This window comes from Haliotis rubra, unplaced genomic scaffold (genome assembly GCF_003918875.1).
Source record: "Haliotis rubra isolate DU_JTF1 unplaced genomic scaffold, ASM391887v1 Scf85, whole genome shotgun sequence".
Lineage (NCBI taxonomy): Eukaryota > Metazoa > Mollusca > Gastropoda > Lepetellida > Haliotidae > Haliotis > Haliotis rubra.
The window spans coordinates 403,124-426,882 of record NW_025767579.1 but is presented as its reverse complement, the minus strand read 5'-3'; the positions used below and the strand labels follow the sequence as shown (position 1 = coordinate 426,882).

Here is a 23,759-nt window from a genome sequence, read left to right as displayed (position 1 = left end):
TTGCTGAGAGCGACGTTTCGGTGTGGGTTCTAACACCATGACCATCACTTGCTTGATAACTGTGTTAGAACCACACGGAAACGTCGCTCTCACAGCAATAAAGAAGTTGTTCATCCATATATTGTTATCCTTCCTTTCATTTGCCTGGCAGTTCACATCCATAACAGCACAGATGTAAAAGGATGCCAGACGACTACATTATCTGACTCACAGAAAGTAGTCTCACCTTTTGTATCCATCATCCAGGCAAATATAGGCATGGTTATCATGAAGGTAATAGGGCCCCAGTTTGCAAGTAATGAAATATCGGCATCATCCCAACCAAACACTGCCTCAGCTGTGTGGGAGATGGGTCCCCACGTGTTCCAGACAAGCATTTGTATGGACGACAGCAGGGAAAACAACACTACTATGTACCATCTTCTCTTGTAAAGTCGGCCATGCTCTTGTGAAATGTCCTGTTGATTTGGCACAGAGACTTCTTTCGTGTCGTCAGGAGGAGATAATCCTTCTTTGTGAGATGTGGAGCTGTACCGGATTGAGGTGTCAGCTTCCGATGTGTTTGTAGAACAGTAGGAAGGGGTTTCTTGTATTTGTTGTCCAGAGAGCAGCGGTGATGTGTCAGTATCTCCCATTGTAAACCTGAAAAGGGCATCAAAAGATAGTTGGTTAACGAATGATAACTGATTTCTGTGTATATGATTAGCATTTGTTAATGATGTGAATTGCTGATTCCTGAATCAGCTGTCGCATTCGGCACGCCATTCGTTATCAAGCAAGCTCTACAGGATTGCGTGAAGGTTGTCAAATGTCATTAAAGACATGCCAATCTTTAATGAATTTCGAAATGTGTATAGAATGTTTGGCATCTTCCTGCATCTTTATGAAAATCATCTGAAATATTAGGGCTGAATGGTTTACAAACTAAAACCATATTAGGGTTCTCGATTTCTCGTACTTTATATATAACAGCACATATTTACAATGCATGATGCTTCTTTACATACACTTGTTTAATCTTGACATTCTTAATGACTGCAGAGTCGGATCTTAAATTTCAGTTTTAAGGAACTATTTCTGTTGATCTAACAAGCACATTACTCAGGGTAACTGTTCACATAGCACTGGCTGAGAAAGATATGAGTCTTTATGGGTGACAAACAGATTATCACTTACTGCTGTATTCGTCCCGCAATCAACCTGTTTTATTTCCGAAAGCAGATTCCATAGGTGTAAAACATAGCAGAGTGGTTACAGATATATAAATGGATGAGTGAAAATCAGTAACACCAGGTATCAGTAAAGGCAAGCCTGTCCTGCTCTACCGGCAGAACCCATCACTGGGCGACTAAATGGGTTTTGTTTTCTGTTTTGAAATGTTTATCAAAATCTAACGAACATATTTTTTGGAGAATAACATTATTAACTTTAGATATGTTTATATATTTGTGGTTTGTTCCATATGCCTTAGAAGTATTCCAGCTGAATGACGAAGGTTTGTATTTAGCCAAGTCTGGACCAGACAATCCAGTAGTTGAAAACATCAACATCGATCTGTGCAATATGTGTAAGATGACAGGTATCAATCCAGTCATCGAACCTCACCCTCTTTACCGTTAGTCCTCTCTTACGGCAGCATGGCTGCTGAAGACATTTTACATATCTTCATGGATCTTGACATCGAAACGAAAGCTGACCAGTAAAATGTTGGTCAAATCGTTTGACGGACACTGACCAAGAAAGTTCATATGGCCTTTTGTGTGATCATAAATGACTTCGTCTTCTAGAAAACGACATGCACGGAAGCAAGAACACTGGACCCCATACCTGTGATGGTCTGATCTGATGGAGGAGACCGAGATGAAGAAGAAAACGACATGGGGCACTAACCTTTAGAGTAACTGCTTCAGCTGTAAAATCACAGCTATAGTGACCTATCATTTAACGTGTTGTCACTGGCATGTGTGAAGTGCATGCACATGTCATATATTGTGAGTACACAGATGACTCAAGCCTTGGGAGATGGGATACCGGTTATCATACAGATACAAGATAAACATTCACATACAGTATGTGACGACGTCCAACTCGCAATAGTAGGTTAACCCATATACATATACGCAAACGCAAAAGAATTCAGTGTGAAACAAACAAACAAATAGCAAAGAGAGGTTATACAATTCACCACAGGCTACAAAATACCTAGTTTACAAATCAATACAAATACCATCTAAGTACTGACACATCTGTTACACAACAGAGTACACAATCCACTTAAGTAAGATATAAGAGCTTTGTAGTGTAACAGTGTACCTGGGTATAGTATTTCGCCGAACTATTGTAGTTATATTTACAGCCCAACTAAACTGTCAGGCAAAAGAAAATAAACACACGTCTTGAGAACAGTTAACATTGAAACGAACGAAAAGCGGTGTGTTGTATTTTATACTGATTTCATAGCATTGTGTTGAACATTAAATTTACAGTGTTTCGACTGTGTTGAGATCACATTTAGCCCGTTAACGTATTTAGAACGGTTGTTATTTTTCAAATCCAGGAGACCCGTGAAGATCCGTGTTAGAATTGGTCTTCTGTAACCCATGCTTGTCGTAAGAGGCGACTAACGGGATCGGGTTGACACATGTCATCGTATCCCAATTGTGTAGATCGATGATCATGCTGTTGATCACTGGATTGTCTGGTCCAGATCCAATTATTTACAGACCATGGACATATTGCTGGAATATTGCTGAGTGCGGTGTAAAACTTAACCACTCACTCACTCCAAATCCAGGTTTCAGTGTATGTATTCTCTTCTCTCGAAATTGAAACATAATCGGCTCTTAGTGAATTGGTTATTTTTAGTTATGAAATGTTGTCGATCTTGTACATCTAGCATTATCACTATTTGACTAATACTCATGATATTGTCGGAATCGTTCCAGCTCGTTTTTATCACGATGTCCATTGTTATGACGTCATACGTATATTATCTTCCTGGGGATTCTACACTGATGACGACTTTACAAGGTCAAGGGGCCCTTTTCTTTAGCCCTTTTTGTTGGTTTTGTATTTCTTTATATTTAATGTAACGTTTTGTTTGTTGGGGTTGATGGTGGTTGTTCTTTCTTGTACGGCTATAACAACATCACTATTTAGGAGGTCGTTCAGCACAATGATTTTCTGGTTCAACCTTGACCTCGTCTCCGCGTTACGATTACGTTATCGGACAATGTATACATTCCACCTCCAGATAAACTATCAACGTTTCCGAGATCTAGTTTTGTAAGCTGTTTGAAATTAAGACCACATCACATCCATTTTGTTGTTATGGCTGTTTTTCGAAATTCATCGATATTTGTTTTGAAGATTTCTCACCACATCACGAATAGAAATAAGCTGTTTGCTTTGGCCTGAGTATTTTAAAATCACTCTTTTTACATATTTAAAATTGCTGAATCTATTCTCCTTAAAGCGATGTTTCAAAAGTAAACTTTCTACTATAAAATAATTTAATGGTCGTTATCATACCCGTTGGCAGTCCAAAGATAACGAAGTCCATAAGACGTTAACCCATATTGATCTTTTTCATCAAACTTTTTCATTTTTCACGTGTACAAATATTTGCTTCAGATTAAGTGAGGAATATAGTTTTACGTCGTGTTTTTGTTGCTATATTCCCACACTAGCACGGCCGCCGACACCAGAAATAGTCTTCACATGTTGTACAAATGTGGGGAATCGAATCTGGTGTGACGAGCGAATGCTTTCACCACTAGGCTATCCCATCGCCCGACATTGCATTATTGTGTACACCCTTTAACACTCGTTGTACAAACACTGACAAAGAGAAAGTAAACTAAGTATGGCCAAGTGATCCTTACCATGTTGTACAAAGGTTGTTGTTTGGTAACCTCTATGGTGTTCATTTTCTTACTGATTTAACTATTTCAGCAACATATTACAAACTACAGACTATTAGAAAGTACATCAAAATGATAGATATGAGCATTGCTGCTTAGGTGAACGGTCAGTTCAAGAATATGTACAATAACACAACACAACATCTTTAATAAAGCATAGGACATTGTCCATTGTGAGTAGCCCAGCAGCTTAAGAGATTACCTGACACCCTTGTGTTGTGCAGAGTTTACACCCACACCCACATTGGTCAGTAGCCCAGCAGCTTAAGAGATTACCTGACACCCTTGTGTTGTGCAGAGTTTACACCCACACCTACATTGGTCAGTAGCCCAGCAGCTTAAGAGATTACCTGACACCCTTTGTGTTGTGCAGAGTTTACACCCACACCCACATTGGTCAGTAGCCCAGCAGCTTAAGAGATTACCTGACACCCTTGTGTTGTGCAGAGTTTACACCCACACCTACATTGGTCAGTAGCCCAGCAGCGCAAGAGATTACCTGACACCCTTGTGTTGTGCAGAGTTTACACCCACACTATATTGGTCAGTAGCCCAGCAGCTTAAGAGATTACCTGACACCCTTTGTGTTGTGCAGAGTTTACACCCACACCCAGATTGGTCAGTAGCCCAGCAGCTTAAGAGATTACCTGACACCCCTTGTGTTGTGCAGAGTTTACACCCACACCCACATTGGTCAGTAGCCCAGCAGCTTAAAGATTACCTGACACCCTTGTGTTGTGCAGAGTTTACACCCACACCTACATTTGGTCTGGGGTAGCCCAGCAGCTTAAGAGATTACCTGACACCCTTGTGTTGTGCAGAGTTTATACCCACACCTACATTGGTCAGTAGCCCAGCAGCTTAAGAGATTACCTGACACCCCTTGTGTTGTGCAGAGTTTACACCCACACCTACATTGGTCAGTAGCCCAGCGGCTTAAGAGATTACCTGACACCCTTGTGTTGTGCAGAGTTTATACCCACACCTACATTGGTCAGTAGCCCAGCAGCTTAAGAGTTACCTGACACCCTTGTGTTGTGCAGAGTTTACACCCACACCTACATTGGTCAGTAGCCCAGCAGCTTAAGAGATTACCTGACACCCTTGTGTTGTGCAGAGTTTATACCCACACCTACATTGGTCAGTAGCCCAGCAGCTTAAGAGATTACCTGACACCCTTGTGTTGTGCAGAGTTTACACCCACACCTACATTGGTCAGTAGCCCAGCAGCTTAAGAGTTACCTGACACCCTTGTGTTGTGCAGAGTTTATACCCACACCTACATTGGTCAGTAGCCCAGCAGCTTAAGAGATTACCTGACACCCTTGTGTTGTGCAGAGTTTACACCCACACCTACATTGGTCAGTAGCCCAGCAGCTTAAGAGATTACCTGACACCCTTGTGTTGTGCAGAGTTTACACCCACACCTACATTGGTCAGTAGCCCAGCAGCTTCAAGAGATTACCTGACACCCTTGTGTTGTGCAGAGTTTACACCCACACCCACATTGGTCAGTAGCCCAGCAGCTTAAGAGATTACCTGACACCCTTGTGTTGTGCAGAGTTTACACCCACACCCACATTGGTCAGTAGCCCAGCAGCTTAAGAGATTACCTGACACCCTTGTGTTGTGCAGAGTTTACACCCACACCTACATTGGTCAGTAGCCCAGCAGCTTCAGAGATTACCTGACACCCTTGTGTTGTGCAGAGTTTACACCCACACCCACATTGGTCAGTAGCCCAGCAGCTTAAGAGATTACCTGACACCCTTGTGTTGTGCAGAGTTTACACCCACACCTACATTGGTCAGTAGCCCAGCAGCTAAGAGATTACCTGACACCCTTGTGTTGTGCAGAGTTGACACCCACACCTACATTGGTCAGTAGCCCAGCAGCTTAAGAGATTACCTGACACCCTTGTGTTGTGCAGAGTTTACACCCACACCTACATTGGTCAGTAGCCCAGCGGCTTAAGAGATTACCTGACACCCTTTGTGTTGTGCAGAGTTTACACCCACACCTACATTGGTCAGTAGCCCAGCAGCTTAAGAGATTACCTGACACCCTTGTGTTGTGCAGAGTTTACACCCACACCTACATTGGTCAGTAGCCCAGCAGCTTAAGAGATTACCTGACACCCTTGTGTTGTGCAGAGTTTATACCCACACCTACATTGGTCAGTAGCCCAGCAAATAAAGAGATTACCTGACACCCTTGTGTTGTGCAGAGTTTACACCCACACCCACATTGGTCAGTAGCCCAGCAGCTTAAGAGATTACCTGACACCCTTTGTGTTGTGCAGAGTTTACACCCACACCTACATTGGTCAGTAGCCCAGCAAATAAAGAGATTACCTGACACCCTTGTGTTGTGCAGAGTTTACACCCACACCCACATTGGTCAGTAGCCCAGCAGCTTAAGAGATTACCTGACACCCTTGTGTTGTGCAGAGTTTACACCCACACCTACATTGGTCAGTAGCCCAGCAGCTTAAGAGATTACCTGACACCCTTGTGTTGTGCAGAGTTTACACCCACACCTACATTGGTCAGTAGCCCAGCAGCTTAAGAGATTACCTGACACCCTTGTGTTGTGCAGAGTTTACACCCACACCTACATTGGTCAGTCACAGTACATATTGTCTCAAATAGCCATAGATTTATTTGACAAATTGTTTGATTCTACTAGTAAATAAAAAATATACCCAATGGAGATTAAATACCCTTTATTTAATTCAATTCACAAAAATATGTATGGAAAATGCAGTAATACAAACATCATTTTAAACACAAGACATATTCAACTCACACACACATCATCGAAAATGTAACATATATATTTGGGATGAACATTGTGTATTCTGACATTTGTAAAGCTATCAAACAAATATTTCAATAAATATCACATATCACACTTTGTACAGTTAACAAGTACACAGTACGAACGGATTCATCAGTCCGGATGTTACTAAGATCCTTTTTAACGTTGGTCAGAGGCCACAGTGGTTTGATCTTCAGCCTCCGTATGAAGGTAGTCAACACAGGTATGGTCTTCAGCCTCCGTATGAAGATAGTCAACACTGGTATGGTCTTCAGCCTCCGTGAGTCAACACTGATATGGTCTTCAGCCTCCGTATGAAGATAGTCAACACTGGTATGGTCTTCAGCCTCCGTATGAAGGTAGTCAACACTGGTATGGTCTTCAGCCTCCGTGAGTCAACACTGATATGGTCTTCAGCCTCCGTATGAAGGTAGTCAACACTGGTATGGTCTTCAGCCTCCGTATGAAGGTAGTCAACACTGGTATGGTCTTCAGCCTCCGTATGAAGGTAGTCAACACTGGTATGGTCTTCAGCCTCCGTATTAGGGTAGTCAAAACACTGGTTGGGTCTTCATCCTCCGTATGAAGGTAGTCAACACTGGTTAGGTCTTCAGCCTCCGTATGAAGGTAGTCAACACTGGTATGGTCTTCAGCCTCCGTATGAAGGTAGTCAACACTGGTATGGTCTTCATCCTCCGTATGAAGGTAGTCAACACTGGTAAGGTCTTCAGCCTCCGTATGAAGGTAGTCAACACTGGTTAGGTCTTCAGTCTCCGTATGAAGGTAGTCAACACTGGTATGGTCTTCAGCCTCCGTATGAAGGTAGTCAACACTGGTATGGTCTTTAGCCTCCGTATGAAGGGAGTCAACACTGGTATGGTCTTCAGCCTCCGTATGAAGGTAGTCAACACTGATATGGTCTTAAGTGGTGCCTACTTCAAAGTCAACATATATAGCGACAAACACGTTTCCATTGTATGGATTCCCACGTATATAATGATAGTGATGATAGTCTTAAGCTTCCGAGGAAGGAAAATACTTTTAGCATCTTGATCGAGGATGTAATACATCATGAACGACGTCAACCCTAGGTTAACCCTGAAGTCAGGGCATTGGAAGGTATGTTTGTTAATATGCATGGGATGCACGGCTGGGTTCGTTGGTGTAATATGCTATTTTCCCTAAATTCCATTGTTTAATAATAAAAAATGCCTTTGCTTTTAAACCAGTCTCAAGAAACAACAACGCATGACTAACGTTGCAAAGATAATTCTAGCCTTAAAAATTCACTGAACCAGTAGACGTTTTCTCAGTCCTGTTTAATCCTCTCCGTTGTGAAAATGCATAAGCAACAAAGGAGACAAGGATGTATGACCAGCCCATCCCGTACATCCAAGGAACCAGCTGGTACTGCACATCAGTTCGTGGTGAGTCCTGGTCTTGTCTCATCCACATCCAGTCGATGGTGTTTCTCTCTTAACATCAACAACAACGGTATTGAGAGGCTTACGGCGCCAACCAGAGTCCAATTCATCCACACCGTACCTGCAAACCATACATAAAGCATGCATTTGACTTGAGAAGAAATGCCGTATGTCTAGGAGACGCCATTTTGATTTCAACAGAAAGTAGTTCCATTTGTGAAAACTTTTGAATGCAATGTAATCACCGATGTATATGTTTTGATTGTTTGTGTTATACAGTATGTTTGAGCTTGAAACGAGAATGTTGTAAGGTAAAGTGTTTAACGTGGCCTTCAATATTACTGAACACGCACACATGCTCACTCGCTCCCTCCCTCACTCTCACTCACACACATGCACATCCTTACTTTACCCTTTTAATGCCAAGTGCCAGGCAAGGTAACAATAATTACCATTTTTAACGTCTAACCAATAGTAACCATCAACCGCGTGGACTCTCTATCGATCAGACAACGAACGCGGTCGAATAATATCAACAAGTGATCAACGGTATGTGATTTCTTCACAGAAATAGGCTTCTTACCTATACCAGGAATCATGAAGATCAGAAGGTATATGAACGCTCCAATGTTGTTCATCATCGTCATCGCGCCGTTCGTCGTGCCCTCGCCGATGGGGTAGGTCAGTTCACACCCAAACTCGAAGATGACGGGTACAGATGAACTCATCACCATCCTTCCAGCTAACACACTGATGTACACAGCAGCTGGGGGTAGAGAACAGCTCTACAACAACCGTTTTGTCTGTGTAACAGTGAACAATTCAGCTAAAACTAAAAGATTAAGTTACTAAAAAGTCAGGTCTGGGAAATATAAAAGCGACATTTTAGTCATAATGGTTTTTTCTTAAAAACATAAATCATATCTACTCATTTCACGTGGTTGCGAGTCGATTTAAATAATGAAATTATTAATAAAAATAATAAAATGTGTTTGTTTCTTGCACTACTAATGTTCCTGAGCACATCCTGTTATTGAGAACAATGTTTAATGACGGTAATTCACACAAACACTTCAGATCCTACGTGGAGTTGATGTTCTTATTTGTTGTTTAATACATATATCAGCAAAAATGTATTGTGTATGAAAAGACCTTCCCCATTATGTGACAATATTTACCAGTTATCGCCTTAGGTGTCCACATATCACAACGTTTGGGGTACATTCGAGCAGGCACGTTTTAAAGTGAACATTCTATTTGTTTGTTGGGTGTGTGTGTGACATCATTCTGCAGACATCTGGTGTTGTCACTAACATGATAGAAACAATCTCAATGTCATTTGTACAAAAATAATCACTAAACCAGGATAATGTTCTTTGGTTTTTATTCAAACATTATATCAATATTACATTTTGTTCACTCTATATTGCACACACGTGACTTGATAATGATATGTCGATTCAGTCAATAACTTAAATGAAAACATAGAAAGTGTTTATTGCCGACAGTATATGAATGAAGATACAAACAGTATTGCACAAAATTGAATTGACAAATGTGGTATTACACAAAAGATGTATGTTACGACTGTAGTAGTAGTAGTAGTAGTAGTAGTAGTAGTAGTAATAGCAGTAGTACGTTTGATATCACTCAATAGATGTATGCCATGAGACCGGTAGTAGCCGTAGAAGAAGTAGTAGTAGTAGGAGAGTAGTAGTAGTAGTGAGTGAGTGAGTTTGGTTTTACACCGCTTTTAGCAATATTCCAGCAATATCACGGAGGGGAAAACCAGAAATGGGTTTCACACATTGTACCCATGTGGGGAATCGAACCTGGGCCTTCCACGTGACGAGCGAACGCTTTAACCACTAGGCTGCCCCGCCGCCCCGTAGTAGTAGTAGTAGTAGTAGTAGTAGTAGTAGTAGTAGTAGTAGTAGTAGTATACCATGACACAAGTAGTAGCAGCAGCATGTGTTGTAGTAGCAGTACGTTTGATATCACTCAATTGGTGTATACCATGAGACAGGTAGCAGTAGCAGCACCAGTACGTTTGTCATTATTATGCACCCTTCACGCTCTCCTTATACTTCAGTTGGAATGGGGGTCGATGTCACAATGATACTGGAACACAGCTGACCCAGGCATCCGTTTGATAAGTTAGGTGTTAATCTCTGACGACTTTAGTTTCATCAACATCCAGTCTGTGGTGGGTTTCTCGGATCACTAACAACATGGGTATTGAAACCCCAATGGCTCCAACCAATGCCCAGTTCATCCACACTGTCCCTGTAACAATGTAGATACACCATGAAAACTGATATACCACGACAGATAGTTTAACTTATTGTCTTTATTCTTAAAGTTCGGACTACAGTTGACCTCAGAAATATCCTCTCATCTTCAAGATACTATTCACATTGACAGAAACTATTTAATAACTAATTCTGTTCATTGACTGGACTTTATTTGACTCATATGCTATTCAAATATCTCTATCGGAAAAAGAACACAAGAGAATGTGACCACAATTGTATCCACTTACCAATATTTGGAATCATAAGCACCAACAAAAAGACCAGAGCTCCAGCGCTGTTCATGAGTGTCATGGCACCATTGGTAGTGCCCTCTCCGATAGGATAGGTGAGTTCGCAGCCCATCTCAAAGATGATTGGAATAGCCGTCGTGAGAGCTGTCTGACCCGTTATCACGCTCACGTATAACACAGCTACAAATACAGTAGTCACACTGCAATATGGTCCGATATACCCCGTGTCTAGCAATCAGATATACAGAAATATATACGACAAACACTTCCCACATCTATAAGACTTGGGTTAGCAGAGTCAGCTGAACGATTCCGACAATAACATTAGCATTTGTTTATGAATCAATGTCAACTTGGGATGAGACCAAGTGTTCGCCAACTGTGTGTGTGTGTGTGTGTGTGTGTGTGTGTGTGTGTGTGTGTGTGTGTGTTTGTTAACGGAGGTGAGTAAACAATTCATATGCACATAGAAAGAATTGAATGCCAGAGTGCTAGCTCCTGATTATTTTGTATAAAAACATAATTTGAACAAATGATAATCTTGCCATTTCGATGTAAGGAAATCTTTCTTTTCCTGATCAGCCAAACCATTTCCATAATTGACCGGATCTAATAGTGGTGGTGCATGGGACTCTGGACCGGATACTCTTTTTCCTCTGGCTGAGGAGCAAGCTCATTAGTATCATCTTTCACAGATGAAAACTTAAAATATTTGTTTTCGCAGTGCGAGACGCCATGTTGGCATCAAAGTAGCATTAGAGTTATCCATCTTTCATTGAAAGGGAGACTACTCTTGATAAAATATATCCACAACATACCACATGTAAAAAAATGCCGAAAACATTAAGCGTAGGCAGGTACGCTACTGACAGATGTGGGTTCTGAGTGGGTTTTCTGATAACGAACTTTACAAGCTGTGGTAAAACTGAACGGTTTTAAGACAGCGACATCTGACTGGCTCAAGAACCCATTCTTCCTTCGTGTTTATTTGCTGGACAAAGACGGCTCAGGGTTCAAATAACTCCACTTCCTGTAGAAGGTTCCTCAGAACCCAGAGAGGTATCGAATGCAAATAAAAGATCTGTTTATCAAGACAGTTATCACCATGCCTTATACTAGCTGCAACCATGGAGGACCAGCTGACAAACCAAGAATCGTACTAAACCTGGATTAAAGTAGGCAGCATGTGTTAGGTAAGTGGAGATAATTACGTAAGGTGGCCGGCAGCAGTCCAGTGCATATGACGGCAAACCAGGCAAAGAATGATGCCGCGATGAAGTACACCGCACTGATGAACCACTTCATGTAGCGGGAGAATACATCAACCAGCCTACAACAGACAGTGAGTGAGTGAGTGAGTGAGTGATGAACCACTTCATGTAGCGGGGGAATACATCAACCAGCCTGCAACAGACAGTGAGTGAGTGATTGATGAACCACTTCATGTGGCGGGAGAACACATCAACCAGCCTACAACAGACAGTGAGTGAGTGAGTGATGAACCACTTCATGTAGCGGGAGAACACATCAACCAGCCTACAACACATCAACCACCACAACAGACAGTGAGGGAGTGAGTGAACCACTTCATGTGGCGGGAGAGTGAGTGAGTGAGTGATGAACCACTTCATGTGGCGGGAGAACACATCAACCAGCCTACAACAGACAGTGTCAGTGAGTGAGTGATGAACCACTTCATGTAGCGGGAGAATACATCAACCAGCCTACAACAGACAGTGAGTGAGTGAGTGATGAACCACTTCATGTGGCGGGAGAACACATCAACCAGCCTACAACAGACAGTGAGTGAGTGAGTGAGTGATGAACCACTTCATGTAGCGGGAGAACACATCAACCAGCCTACAACAGACAGTGAGTGAGTGAGTGATGAACCACTTCATGTAGCGGGAGAATACATCAACCAGCCTGCAACAGACAGTGAGTGAGTGAGTGAGTGATGAACCACTTCATGTGGCGGGAGAACACATCAACCAGCCTGCAACAGACAGTGAGTGAGTGATTGATGAACCACTTCATGTAGCGGGAGAAGACATCAACCAGCCTGCAACAGACAGTGAGTGAGTGAGTGATGAACCACTTCGTGGCGGAAGAGAAGACATCAACCAGTGGCAGTGAGTGAGCGAGTGATGAGTGGAAGAAGACATCAACCAGCCTGCAACAGACACAGTGAGTGAGTGAGGGAGGGAGGGATGAACCACTTCATGTGGCGGGAGAACACATCAACCAGCCTGCAACAGACACAGTGAGTGAGTGGGTGTGTGGGCGAGCGAGTGAGTGAGTGAGTAACTGAGTGAGTGAGTATTGCTGGCGGCTACAACAATTTTTCAGTTATCTGTTATATAGCTGCTAGCTTGGTGTGTTCGGACAGCTCAAAGTGATGCAGATCTTAAACGTATACACACGAGTATGGGTGTAGTGATGACAAAGCTAGAGACATAACCAAGGCCATTTCTAACATAGGTTATCGAAACGAAAATAAAAAAAGAACATTGAATCAAACTTACACAGTGATTTCTTCCAGGGAAAGTATGATAAATAAGGACAGGATGTTTGCAGACAGAGGTAGAAACATTCAATTCACATTGTTGATAACACACAACACCAGCTCACCTGGCTACTATCATCATGGCGGCACAACTGGCAAAGAAGGTGTAGAAGCCGATCCAGCCCGCCTGGTCCTGACTGATGCCGGTAGGTTTCATGTTGACCTTCAGCACCCCTGTCCACGCGGTACTACCCCCTCCGGCCAAGCCGAACACCAGGGCGAGCACCCAGAACTGATACCTCCTGGTGAAGGCAAAATAGGAACAGCATCATTATCATGCTCTGGTTCCTTGGGGGCTGATTGTTGTTGTTGGTGCTTGGGTTTCGCTAATGTTTTGTTTTTCGGTGTTGGTTTGGTATTGTTGTGATGTTTTAAATGAAGTCTGTGTGTCTGTGCGTGTTTGGGAAGGGTTATGTTGTCGCTTTTTCTTTGGGATCCTATTTGGTCTGGTTTCAGCTTCTAAAATTAACTTATCGAAAATGGTCGTGCATTCACGGCATGACTATGTTGTTTCCAACATTGTATGGTTAATTTAATGCATTTCTTGTTAACGTTGTCGTTGCTGTTTATGGAGGTGTGAGAGGCGAGGGGTTTGGGGTAGTGGTTATGTGTAAATGTACCTTAACAGATCTTTCAGTCCCTCTTTGAAGCTCTCTCTCTTGACCGACGCCGACACACAAGGGGGGTTTGGGGGCTTGTTGGGGAAATACAGCAACATCAGCAGAAACAAGCCAACGGACCAGGCACATTCTGAAATGAGTGATAGTAAAGTACTTACACACTCTGAAATGAATAATTGTAAAGTACTTGCACACACTGAAATGAGTGATTGTAAACTACTTGCTCATACTGAAATGAGTGATTGTAAAGTACCTGCACACACTGAAATGAGTGATTGTAAACTACTTGCTCATACTGAAATGAGTGATTGTAAAGTACTTGCACACACTGAAATGAGTGATTGTAAACTACTTGCTCATACTGAAATGAGTGATAGTAAAGTGCTTGCACACACTGAAATGAGTAATTGTAAACTACTTGCTCATACTGAAATGAGTGATAGTAAAGTGCTTGCCATACTGAAATGAATGATTGTAAAGTACTTGCACACACTGAAATGAATGATTGTAAAGTGCTTGCACATACTGAAATGAGTGATAGTAAAGTGCTTGCACATGCTGAAATGAGTGATAGTAAAGTGCTTGCACACACTGATATGAGTGGTTGTAAAGTACTTGCACATACTGAAATGAGTGATAGTAAAGTGCTTGCACATACTGAAATGAGTGATTGTAAAGTACTTGCACATACTGAAATGAGTGATAGTAAAGTGCTTGCACTACTGAAATGAGTGATAGTAAAGTACTTGCACACACTGAAATGAATGATTGTAAAGTGCTTGCACTACTGAAATGAGTGATAGTAAAGTACTTGCACACACTGAAATGAGTGATAGTAAAGTGCTTGCACTACTGAAATGAGTGATAGTAAAGTACTTGCACACACTGAAATGAATGATTGTAAAGTGCTTGCACTACTGAAATGAGTGATAGTAAAGTACTCTTGCACACACTCGAAATGAGTGATAGTAAAGTGCCTTGCACATACCGAAATGAATGATTGTAAAGTGCTTTTGCACTACTGAAATGAGTGATAGTAAAGTAACTTGCACACACTGAAATGAATGATTGTAAAGTGCTTGCACTACTGAAATGAGTGATAGTAAAGTACTTGCACACACTGAAATGAGTGATAGTAAAGTGCTTGCACATACTGAAATGAATGATTGTAAAGTGCTTGCACTACTGAAATGAGTGATAGTAAAGTACTTGCACACACTGAAATGAATGATTGTAAAGTGCTTGCACTACTGAAATGAGTGATAGTAAAGTACTTGCACACACTGAAATGAGTGATAGTAAAGTGCTTGCACATACTGAAATGAGTGATAGTAAAGTACTTGCACACACTGAAATGAATGATTGTAAAGTGCTTGCACTACTGAAATGAGTGATAGTAAAGTACTTGCACACACTGAAATGAGTGATAGTAAAGTGCTTGCACATACTGAAATGAATGATTGTAAAGTGCTTGCACTACTGAAATGAGTGATAGTAAAGTACTTAGTAAAGTACTTGCACACACTGAAATGAGTGATAGTAAAGTGCTTGCACATACTGAAATGAATGATTGTAAAGTGCTTGCACTACTGAAATGAGTGATAGTAAAGTACTTGCACACACTGAAATGAGTGATAGTAAAGTGCTTGCACACACTGATATGAGTGGTTGTAAAGTACTTGCACATACTGAAATGAGTGATAGTAAAGTGCTTGCACACACTGATATGAGTGGTTGTAAAGTACTTGCACATACTGAAATGAGTGATAGTAAAGTACTTGCACATCTGAAATGAGTGATTGTAAAGTACTTGCACATACTGAAATGAATGATAGTAAAGTGCTTGCACATACTGATATGAGTGATTGTAAAGTACTTGGACTTTAATAATAGTATTTGCAGATTTGAGATGTACATGTGTACATTATTGCCCAACAAACAAGACATGCTCAAACATGCATGATCGTAAAGTATTTGTACACACTGAAAAGATAGATCGTACTTGTTCAATCTGTAAAACATGATCATAACGTACTTGTTCACTCTGAAATGCATGATAGTAAAGTACTTTCCCACGCTGAAATGCATGATCGTAAAGTATATTTCACTCCTGGCTAAATTTACACAGAAATAAATGGTGAAATTATAAATGTATTTTATGCAGCTGACCACACTCTGAAATAACTTCATATTCTTAAGAGTAGTTTACTTTTATCTTGATAGACAGTTACAAGTTATTCGTCCTGAAAACTAAGTTTTAAACTAATTTCCTTACCTATATACATGAGGAACATTATGTCTTCTCTCAGTTTCGCTACACTCGGCACTGGAAGCACAACCAGTCATACATGGTTATAAAACATGGGTTATAAATAAATCCAACACTTAGACGGAAAATTTCATAACTGTTACTCGTGTGATAACAATTTATATATTGACTCTTTCGTAATTTTACACATACATTCTCCTCCGCTTAAAAGATTACCATAATAATCACACGGTGTATATGGTTTCAATATTGTTTTGAGTATTGTAGCATTCAAAATTATTGCTCTTCTATTACAAATTGAAAATGTTATGGAGATAATTGTTTTCTTACCAGTGACATTGGTGTCGTTGATGCAGCCATTTCCGAGTTGAAATTCTTCAAACTGTGATACATCGGACAAACTTAAGAAAAATTTAGACGAATGTTACATTAATATGATTATTTCAAGTGAAATTGTTATTTGAAAAGACATACGTTTTCGATTTTTTTTAAAATAACAGCAAACACATACACATACTCGAGAACACTTAGGTCATATTGAGACAATTAACTAACAATTAAAACACCTTCCATACATAAATCACGTATTCTTATTTCTTTCCTTTTAATTCTACACATAAGACCTCATAAAATTCATTCTAAAATAATTCTTCTTCCCACAAAGGCTTACAGTACATCGTACAGGATGATATTAAAGTACTGTCGGAAATAGAAAAAAACTGTATTTTCTGTAGTTGATATGTGCAAGTGTGAAATATCTGTTAAACTAAGTTCGGCCTAACTACAAGTCTAAGTGGTAGGGACATAAGAAACGTAGAAAAAGGACTTTACTGAGGAGAGATTAGTGCAGAAATGAGCAATGCGGGTTTTTTTCTAAGTCCAAAGTGATTTATTTGGAACAGACCATGGCTTTATGCAAATTAGTGTGCGACGATATTGTATTACAAAAGAAATTAGACGTAGCTTCATTATTAACGATAGTTGGCGTAAAAAAATAATAACTTTCATGCTGAAACTATTAAGGATGTAGGTACCATGGAGTCTCACTGTCACTATAAAAAGAAACAGATAGGAGGGTTTGTCTCAAAAGCAAAACCTGGACGGGTGTCGCAGACCATCGTTCGGGTCGGGCTTGGGGATAGAGATAGCAGCTAAGATAAGATAATCCTTTAGGGCAATTATACTGGGGAAGTACACGGCATGTCATAACAATTTACAAATAATATCCAGTTCTGTCGATCTTCGCGATCGGGTGGTCATGCCACCTAATACATTCAATACGATGCGTTTCTATGGTTATCAGGTATCATACTCTTTTACATATCTCAACATAAACTTCATGAAAGAAAGACACGTAAGATGTTAATCAATAGATGAGGCATAGTCAACACACATGAAAAAGCACAAAATATCTTTGAGATGACCCCTTGTGCCTGTAGGCAGCACGTGCATTTCATGCCAGGTGAGTCGACGATCCGTCGTCATACCTGGCTGAGCGACCTAATTGCCATCTATAGTCTGATCTATTGTTTTCAGCAGCTATTCGTATTTTTCTAAGTTTTGCCCGATTTTACGAGTAAACATGCTTTAATGGATATTCTATTACACATCCCACTGAATGCCAAGTTAGGCCGAAGTGGGTTATTTCGACATTTGCTATTTGCAGTTGTGTAAATTTTAGGGATACAGAGTAACAGCCTAAAAACAGTTGTTTTTTCTATTTCCGACAGTACTTTAGTCATAAAATGATACACACCTCATGGTTAAGTTATCAACTGTACAGTTTATCGTATGCACCTCTGGTACCAGTTGGGGACCTGGATGTAAAACCATACAGATTGAATAAAAAAACACAAACAATAGTACCACTGCAGCGCAATCTAATTTAAACGAGATAGTTCACTATTTTCTGCTGGAAGAAACAACTCCAACTCCAAAGCAGTGTGCGTCAAGCGAACTGTTTAATCAGCTCATTAGCGCTTCTCGGTTCGAGTGAACGAAGCAGTTAGACGTACATATTTGTATGCAGCCATTGAGGCATTGCACCAGTAGTGCTGCTGAAATGGAATCTCTGCATATCTAATTGTGATTCCATGACTGACTGACATAGATTCTGACTCTGAAACCTAATCGGTGAGAAACATGTTTGTCAAAAGACCATGACTTACCTACTACGAAAGAACAAGCTACCATGAGGAACTTGATGACTGTGGCTAAGGCCGTGGCTGTGGTCCTCTCGTTGGGCGGAAACCACGCGGCCGACATGGAGGGGGGTCCGCCTGTCCCAACCGGCCCACCAAGACCGTTCAGAAACTGACCAATGTGCATTGTCCTGGAGAGAGAAAAACATAGTACAGTGGAAGCTGTCTAAACCGCCACACGTCGGGACTGAAAAAATAATCCGGTTTCGACAGCGTGCCGGATTGTAGAGCTGACACGGTTACCTACGACTAGAACTGAACCAGTTTTATCACTCTCATATACATTGTTGTATAAGGTGGTTCTCTCAATTTCTCTCTCAACTCACTAATTACATGTACAAGTACACCCAACCTAAGATTAATTATCTTTGTCGGCAACCATGTAGTTTCAACACAGGATTACTGACTCCTTGCCACGCGCCGGATTAGACAGCACTGATTACTGTATAAACACATATTCGGGCGGCTCTTTTCATGCCGAGATCCGGAATTGACAGCTGCCGGATTGCAGAGCTTTTAAATAATGATAAATGTACTACCCATGGACTAGCTTTATACATAAAGCAAATTATATAAATTTTTCACCAAGTAGTCGGTGTTAAATCTTGATCCTCCAGTCATTGTTCCAAATTATGTATTTTTATGCCTCTCTGGAGGTAGATTTGAAGTGATAACAGGTGATAACATGATCTGGGATTAAGTGAGTGTACGATAACTATACTGACCACGTGACCCATGGTGGGGTGGTGGTTATACATCGTATTCCGCATCCGGCTGCTATCAAGAACATGCTCAGAAGAGATGATACCCTCAAACCTTAAACAAACCTAGAGATGAGTTATGAAAACACTGCAAAGGACAATACATGTATATAAACATAAATCTCTGTTTTGTCTGAGACCACTTTGGACAATATTTGAGTTATGACACGACTGTCCGCTTGATATGCAATATAGAGATTCCCGACAGAGGGCAGGCAGATATGAGATTGTTGGTAAAACCTACAATCAAAATTCGGGTAGAGCTCTGATTACTGGCTCGCCGAAGGAACGTAAGAGTAATTCTGTATTGCTGACTGTGTCGACTATGAGTGAATGAATTTAGATTTAAAGTCACACGGGCAGTGGTTGAGTCGTACTATGTCCCCTTAAATGAATGATGCCATAACTTCTTGCCTCAAAAAAGGAAAGTGAAAAGATGAAAGTTTGTATTTTTGTGCTTCAGTGAGAGGGTAGTCTTTGAATAAGTTGTTTAGCATTACGCCACTTTTAGCAATATTACAGCAATAATACGGCGGAACACACCAGAAATGGGCTTCACACACTGTACCCATGTTGGGAATCGAACACAGGTCTTCGTCGTCGTGACGAGCGAACGCTTTTAACCACTGGGGTACCCAACTGCCTCTAGCACAGACATGACAGAAGATAGCATCGTGAATGAGTCAATACTTGGAAACAATTTAAGTTCTGTTCACCTTTCATATCCAGCATCCAGGCGAATATTGGCATCCCAATAAAGTAAGTTATAGGCCCCCAGTTGGCCATAAGGGAGATAACCCCGTCATTCCATCCAAACGCTACTTCACTGGAAGTTGATATGGGCGACCAGGTATTCCATACAAAAGACTGAGTCCCCGACATCAGAGAAAATACAACTAACATATACCATCGCCTCTTATACAGTTTAACATTAACATCGTCTTGTGTAACGTTCCCAGCCTCCTGAGATGCCGAGGTGTGTATGTCTATAGACGATTCTGAAGACTTCCTGTCCGGGTTAATGGTGGCAGAACCGCCGATTGATGAGTAAGAGTGGTCCTCCTGGTCTGCTAACAATGGAGTCTTTGTGTCGTCCATGATGAACCTGTGTCAATGGTAAGCAATTCGTCATACCTAAAATAATCAAACTTTACGCACACAAATGATTTACATTCAGTCATGTTCTGATGCTAATAGTGGGTGAGGGACTTTTAGTTTTACGCCGCTTTTAGCAACATTCCAGAAATGTCACTGTGGGGACACCAGAAATTGGCTTCACACATTGTACCCATGTAGGGAATCGAACCCAGGTCTTCTACGTGTCAACTAGGCTTTAACAACTAGGCTAATCCACCGCCTCCTGATAATTAGAAAGTAGATTTGTAATAGTGACAGGATAACACGTGTATTCACCGTTGTAGAAGTAGTATCGATGTGTAAGTTTAAACTCTAACGCCGTTATCAAGCAAGTGCACGTAGATAACGTGACAAGATAGTAAGAATATTCACCATCTTCTTTACACCGCTTGCTTCATAACGGCATTAGAATCTAGACCGAAGCGCCCTGCATGTGTGAAAGTATCACAATAATATGTACAACAATGAACAGCGAGCTTAAATCCTTCATAATCTTTAAAAATTACTTTTTATGTGAAACCGAATGCAATTTAAGATTGATTATTTTTACGAAGGACGGTATAATTAACATACATGAATAAGATGCTGAAATTAGAAAATGTAAATTATACATTTTTCGGGTGATTGTATTTATGAGAATATTTTTCATATCATGACAGGAATGCATTCACAGGAACTGTGTACTGACAGAAGATAATACGATGGAAACGAGTATTGTATAGAAAGATTCTGTTAATAACAATCTCTCTCATATACGTGTCTTGTTTCAAATTGACATATTATATATATAAACACACTATGAACCAAAGAAAACAATAGTCTGCGAGTACATGCAATATAATTTCAGTAAGATTGAAATGATGCCTAAAATGCTCAGCCTAAAATCGCTGCTGCTCTCAGTCACTAATGACATATTTGATGGATAGCAACTTCTTTTATATCGGACATTTATCGTGCACTTACGAAATAAAAGAAGTTGTACTAAACACAGTGTTGACGAAGCAAGAATTGCGTGAGAACGACACAAACGTACTAACGAGTAGAACATAATGAAAGCCCACAGTTCAAGCCCGATCCGAACATTTTTTTTCAAGAACATTTTGAGAACAAGTTTGATGTGATAGGGGTATTACTGTTAGTCACACTTTTTGACTTACCCGTTTCTCCGACCCAGTAGGGTATATCAGCCAGTCCACTACAGACTGACAGGTCGCTCTGCTATCTACAGTAAGAAAGGGTTGTGCTCATGAAGTCTCTTCGTGTTGCCCTAGAAAAATACGGTGACACTGGCCTGCTGGTCCTGTGACCTATCCGTGTTGATATGCGGTCTAATCGTTGTATATTATCACACACATATAGTATTTATGTACATCAGTGTATCTAACTGGTGCAGTGAGCTTAGTGCTTCTAGGTGGCGGCCAAAATATGTCGTACAAATCTTAATTCTAGCACGACATTGTGTGATACTCGATTCTGATTGGCTGAGAGCTCATCAAAACCGTTCTTAAATGGCAGTTTAAGACCGCTAATTAAAGTGACCGATTCACCGCGTATGAATACAACGAGCTCGTTGACCCTATTGTTTGTAAACAAACATGTCGGACATCGGCAATTTCTATCTCGGCAGCATCTTTGGTGGTTTTTAAGTAAAAAGCTTCTTTGAAGAAGAATTTCTTGACCCTAATCCCAGTGAAGAAACTACGAAGCTGGAAAATCCGTCAGCAGCGCAAAAGCGGCAGTATATAAATGTAAATTAAACATTTAGCGGTCTTAAATCAACGATAAAGGACCGCAAAATTGAAAACAGAGTAGCTTTATCTTCTAAATATATTTTGATTGCGCATGCCTGGCTTTCTCACTTACTAATATAGATAAACATGTCCACACTTCGAAAGTTTGTTTGCGGATTTGTTTTGTATGTGATTTCTTCACAAAAATAAGCTTCTTACCTATACCAGGAATCATGAGGATTAGAAGGTATATGAACGCTCCAATGTTGTTCATCAACGTCATCGCGCCGTTCGTTGTGCCCTCGCAGATGGGGTAGGTCAGTTCACACCCAAACTCGAAGATGATCACTATCCTTCCAGCTAACACACTGATGTACACAGCAGCTGGGGGTAGAGAACAGACCTACAACAACCGTTTTGTCTGTAAGGTGTAACAGTGAACAATTAAAAACTAAAAGATTAAGTACTAATTAATTAATTACAGCTATTTGAATTTGCCATTTTCTGTCTTGGTCGTTGTGGGTTTTTTAATCTATATTTTCAACTATTCCATATTAATTGATGCCCCCTTTTGGGGACCGGTAGAAACACAAAAAATAACCAAAAAGAGAAGCTACTGATGTTTCAAATTTGTTTTACAAGTGGCATTTTGCATGTTTTTATTGTACTCTAGTTGTGAACTTTATACAATATTGAATTCAGTTTTATGATGAGTGTGTGTGAAAACAGCGGGTTGTTTTGATATCCATATGTTATTCTAACAACCTCAGGTCTCGGAAATTGTATAAATCAACTGTGTAATCATTTGGGTAGTAGTCTTCAATGTTTTTTCTGAAACATACTGAATTATATCTGCTCACTACACGCAGTTAATGTTTCCTGTGCTGCAATTCGATTTGATTAAGGCAGTTACAATTGTGACTTACTTGACTTAATCCCCTTTACTCCTCGAGGAGCATATGGCCTCAACAGTTGTCCTCCACGCTTGCCTGTCAGTGGCTATGCTCTTGGTAGCCTCCCAGGTTAAGCCGGATTCCCTTATTTCCTTTTCCAGGTTTCGTCTCCAGGTCTGTTTTGGACGTCCTCTTTTCCTCTTGCCTTGTGGGTTCCAGTCAAGCGCTTGTCTGGTTATATTTGTTTTGTGCTTTTTAGCGTATGTCCAATCCAACGCCACTTTTGTCGCTTGATCTGATCAGAGACTGGGTCTTGGTTTGCTGCTTCCCACAAGTCAAGGTTGAGGACTTTATCGAACCAGATGATGCAGAGAATCTGTCGGAGACATTTTGTTGATGTATTTTGATGGAACTGATCTTGAGTTTTACTTAAGTTAGAGTTTTACTCAAATTTGAGAAAACTCATTTCCCAGAATTCCGACCCATAGTAGACAGGACAGAACTTTTATATTTAAAAAAAATGCAGCTGAGATTGAAAAAGCTGAGGATTAGCAGCTTGGTTTTCAGAGATAGGACAGCGCTTTTCCAGATCGGTCTTAATGTGGTGAAAGCATATTGGGCTTTTCTGATCCTAGCCTGATGTCCTCGTCAGTGCCACCAGTTGTGCTGATTTTGCTGCCCAGATAGGTGAATTCGGTGACGTCTTCAATCACTTGTCCGTTGACCTGTAATGGATCTTGCTGTTTGTTTTGGGTCCTCAGAACTTTCGTCTTATCTCTGTTTTTGTTGAGATCCCAGTGCATCCAGCTTGTCTTGATGTCCTGGAGTCTGTGTGCAAGGAGCGCTAGGTCGTCTGCAAAGTCTAAGTCC

The 23,759-nt window shown here is 40.8% G+C and overlaps 1 protein-coding gene across 1 annotated transcript; it reads right to left on the bottom strand.

Annotated features, from left to right (window-relative positions):
* Positions 1–7,776: 7,776 nt before the first annotated feature.
* On the bottom strand, positions 7,777–20,227 carry LOC124262668 (solute carrier family 49 member 4 homolog). The gene is made up of 10 exons (XM_046697176.1): positions 19,846–20,227; positions 19,094–19,184; positions 18,358–18,499; positions 16,498–16,549; positions 16,174–16,224; positions 13,899–14,028; positions 13,344–13,520; positions 11,924–12,042; positions 10,710–10,892; positions 7,777–8,288 (listed from the first exon to the last, which is right to left on the bottom strand). The coding sequence occupies exons 1-10, from the start codon at positions 20,225–20,227 to the stop codon at positions 8,161–8,163; spliced, it is 1,455 nt and encodes a 484-aa protein (XP_046553132.1). The 3' UTR covers positions 7,777–8,160.
* Positions 20,228–23,759: the final 3,532 nt, after the last annotated feature.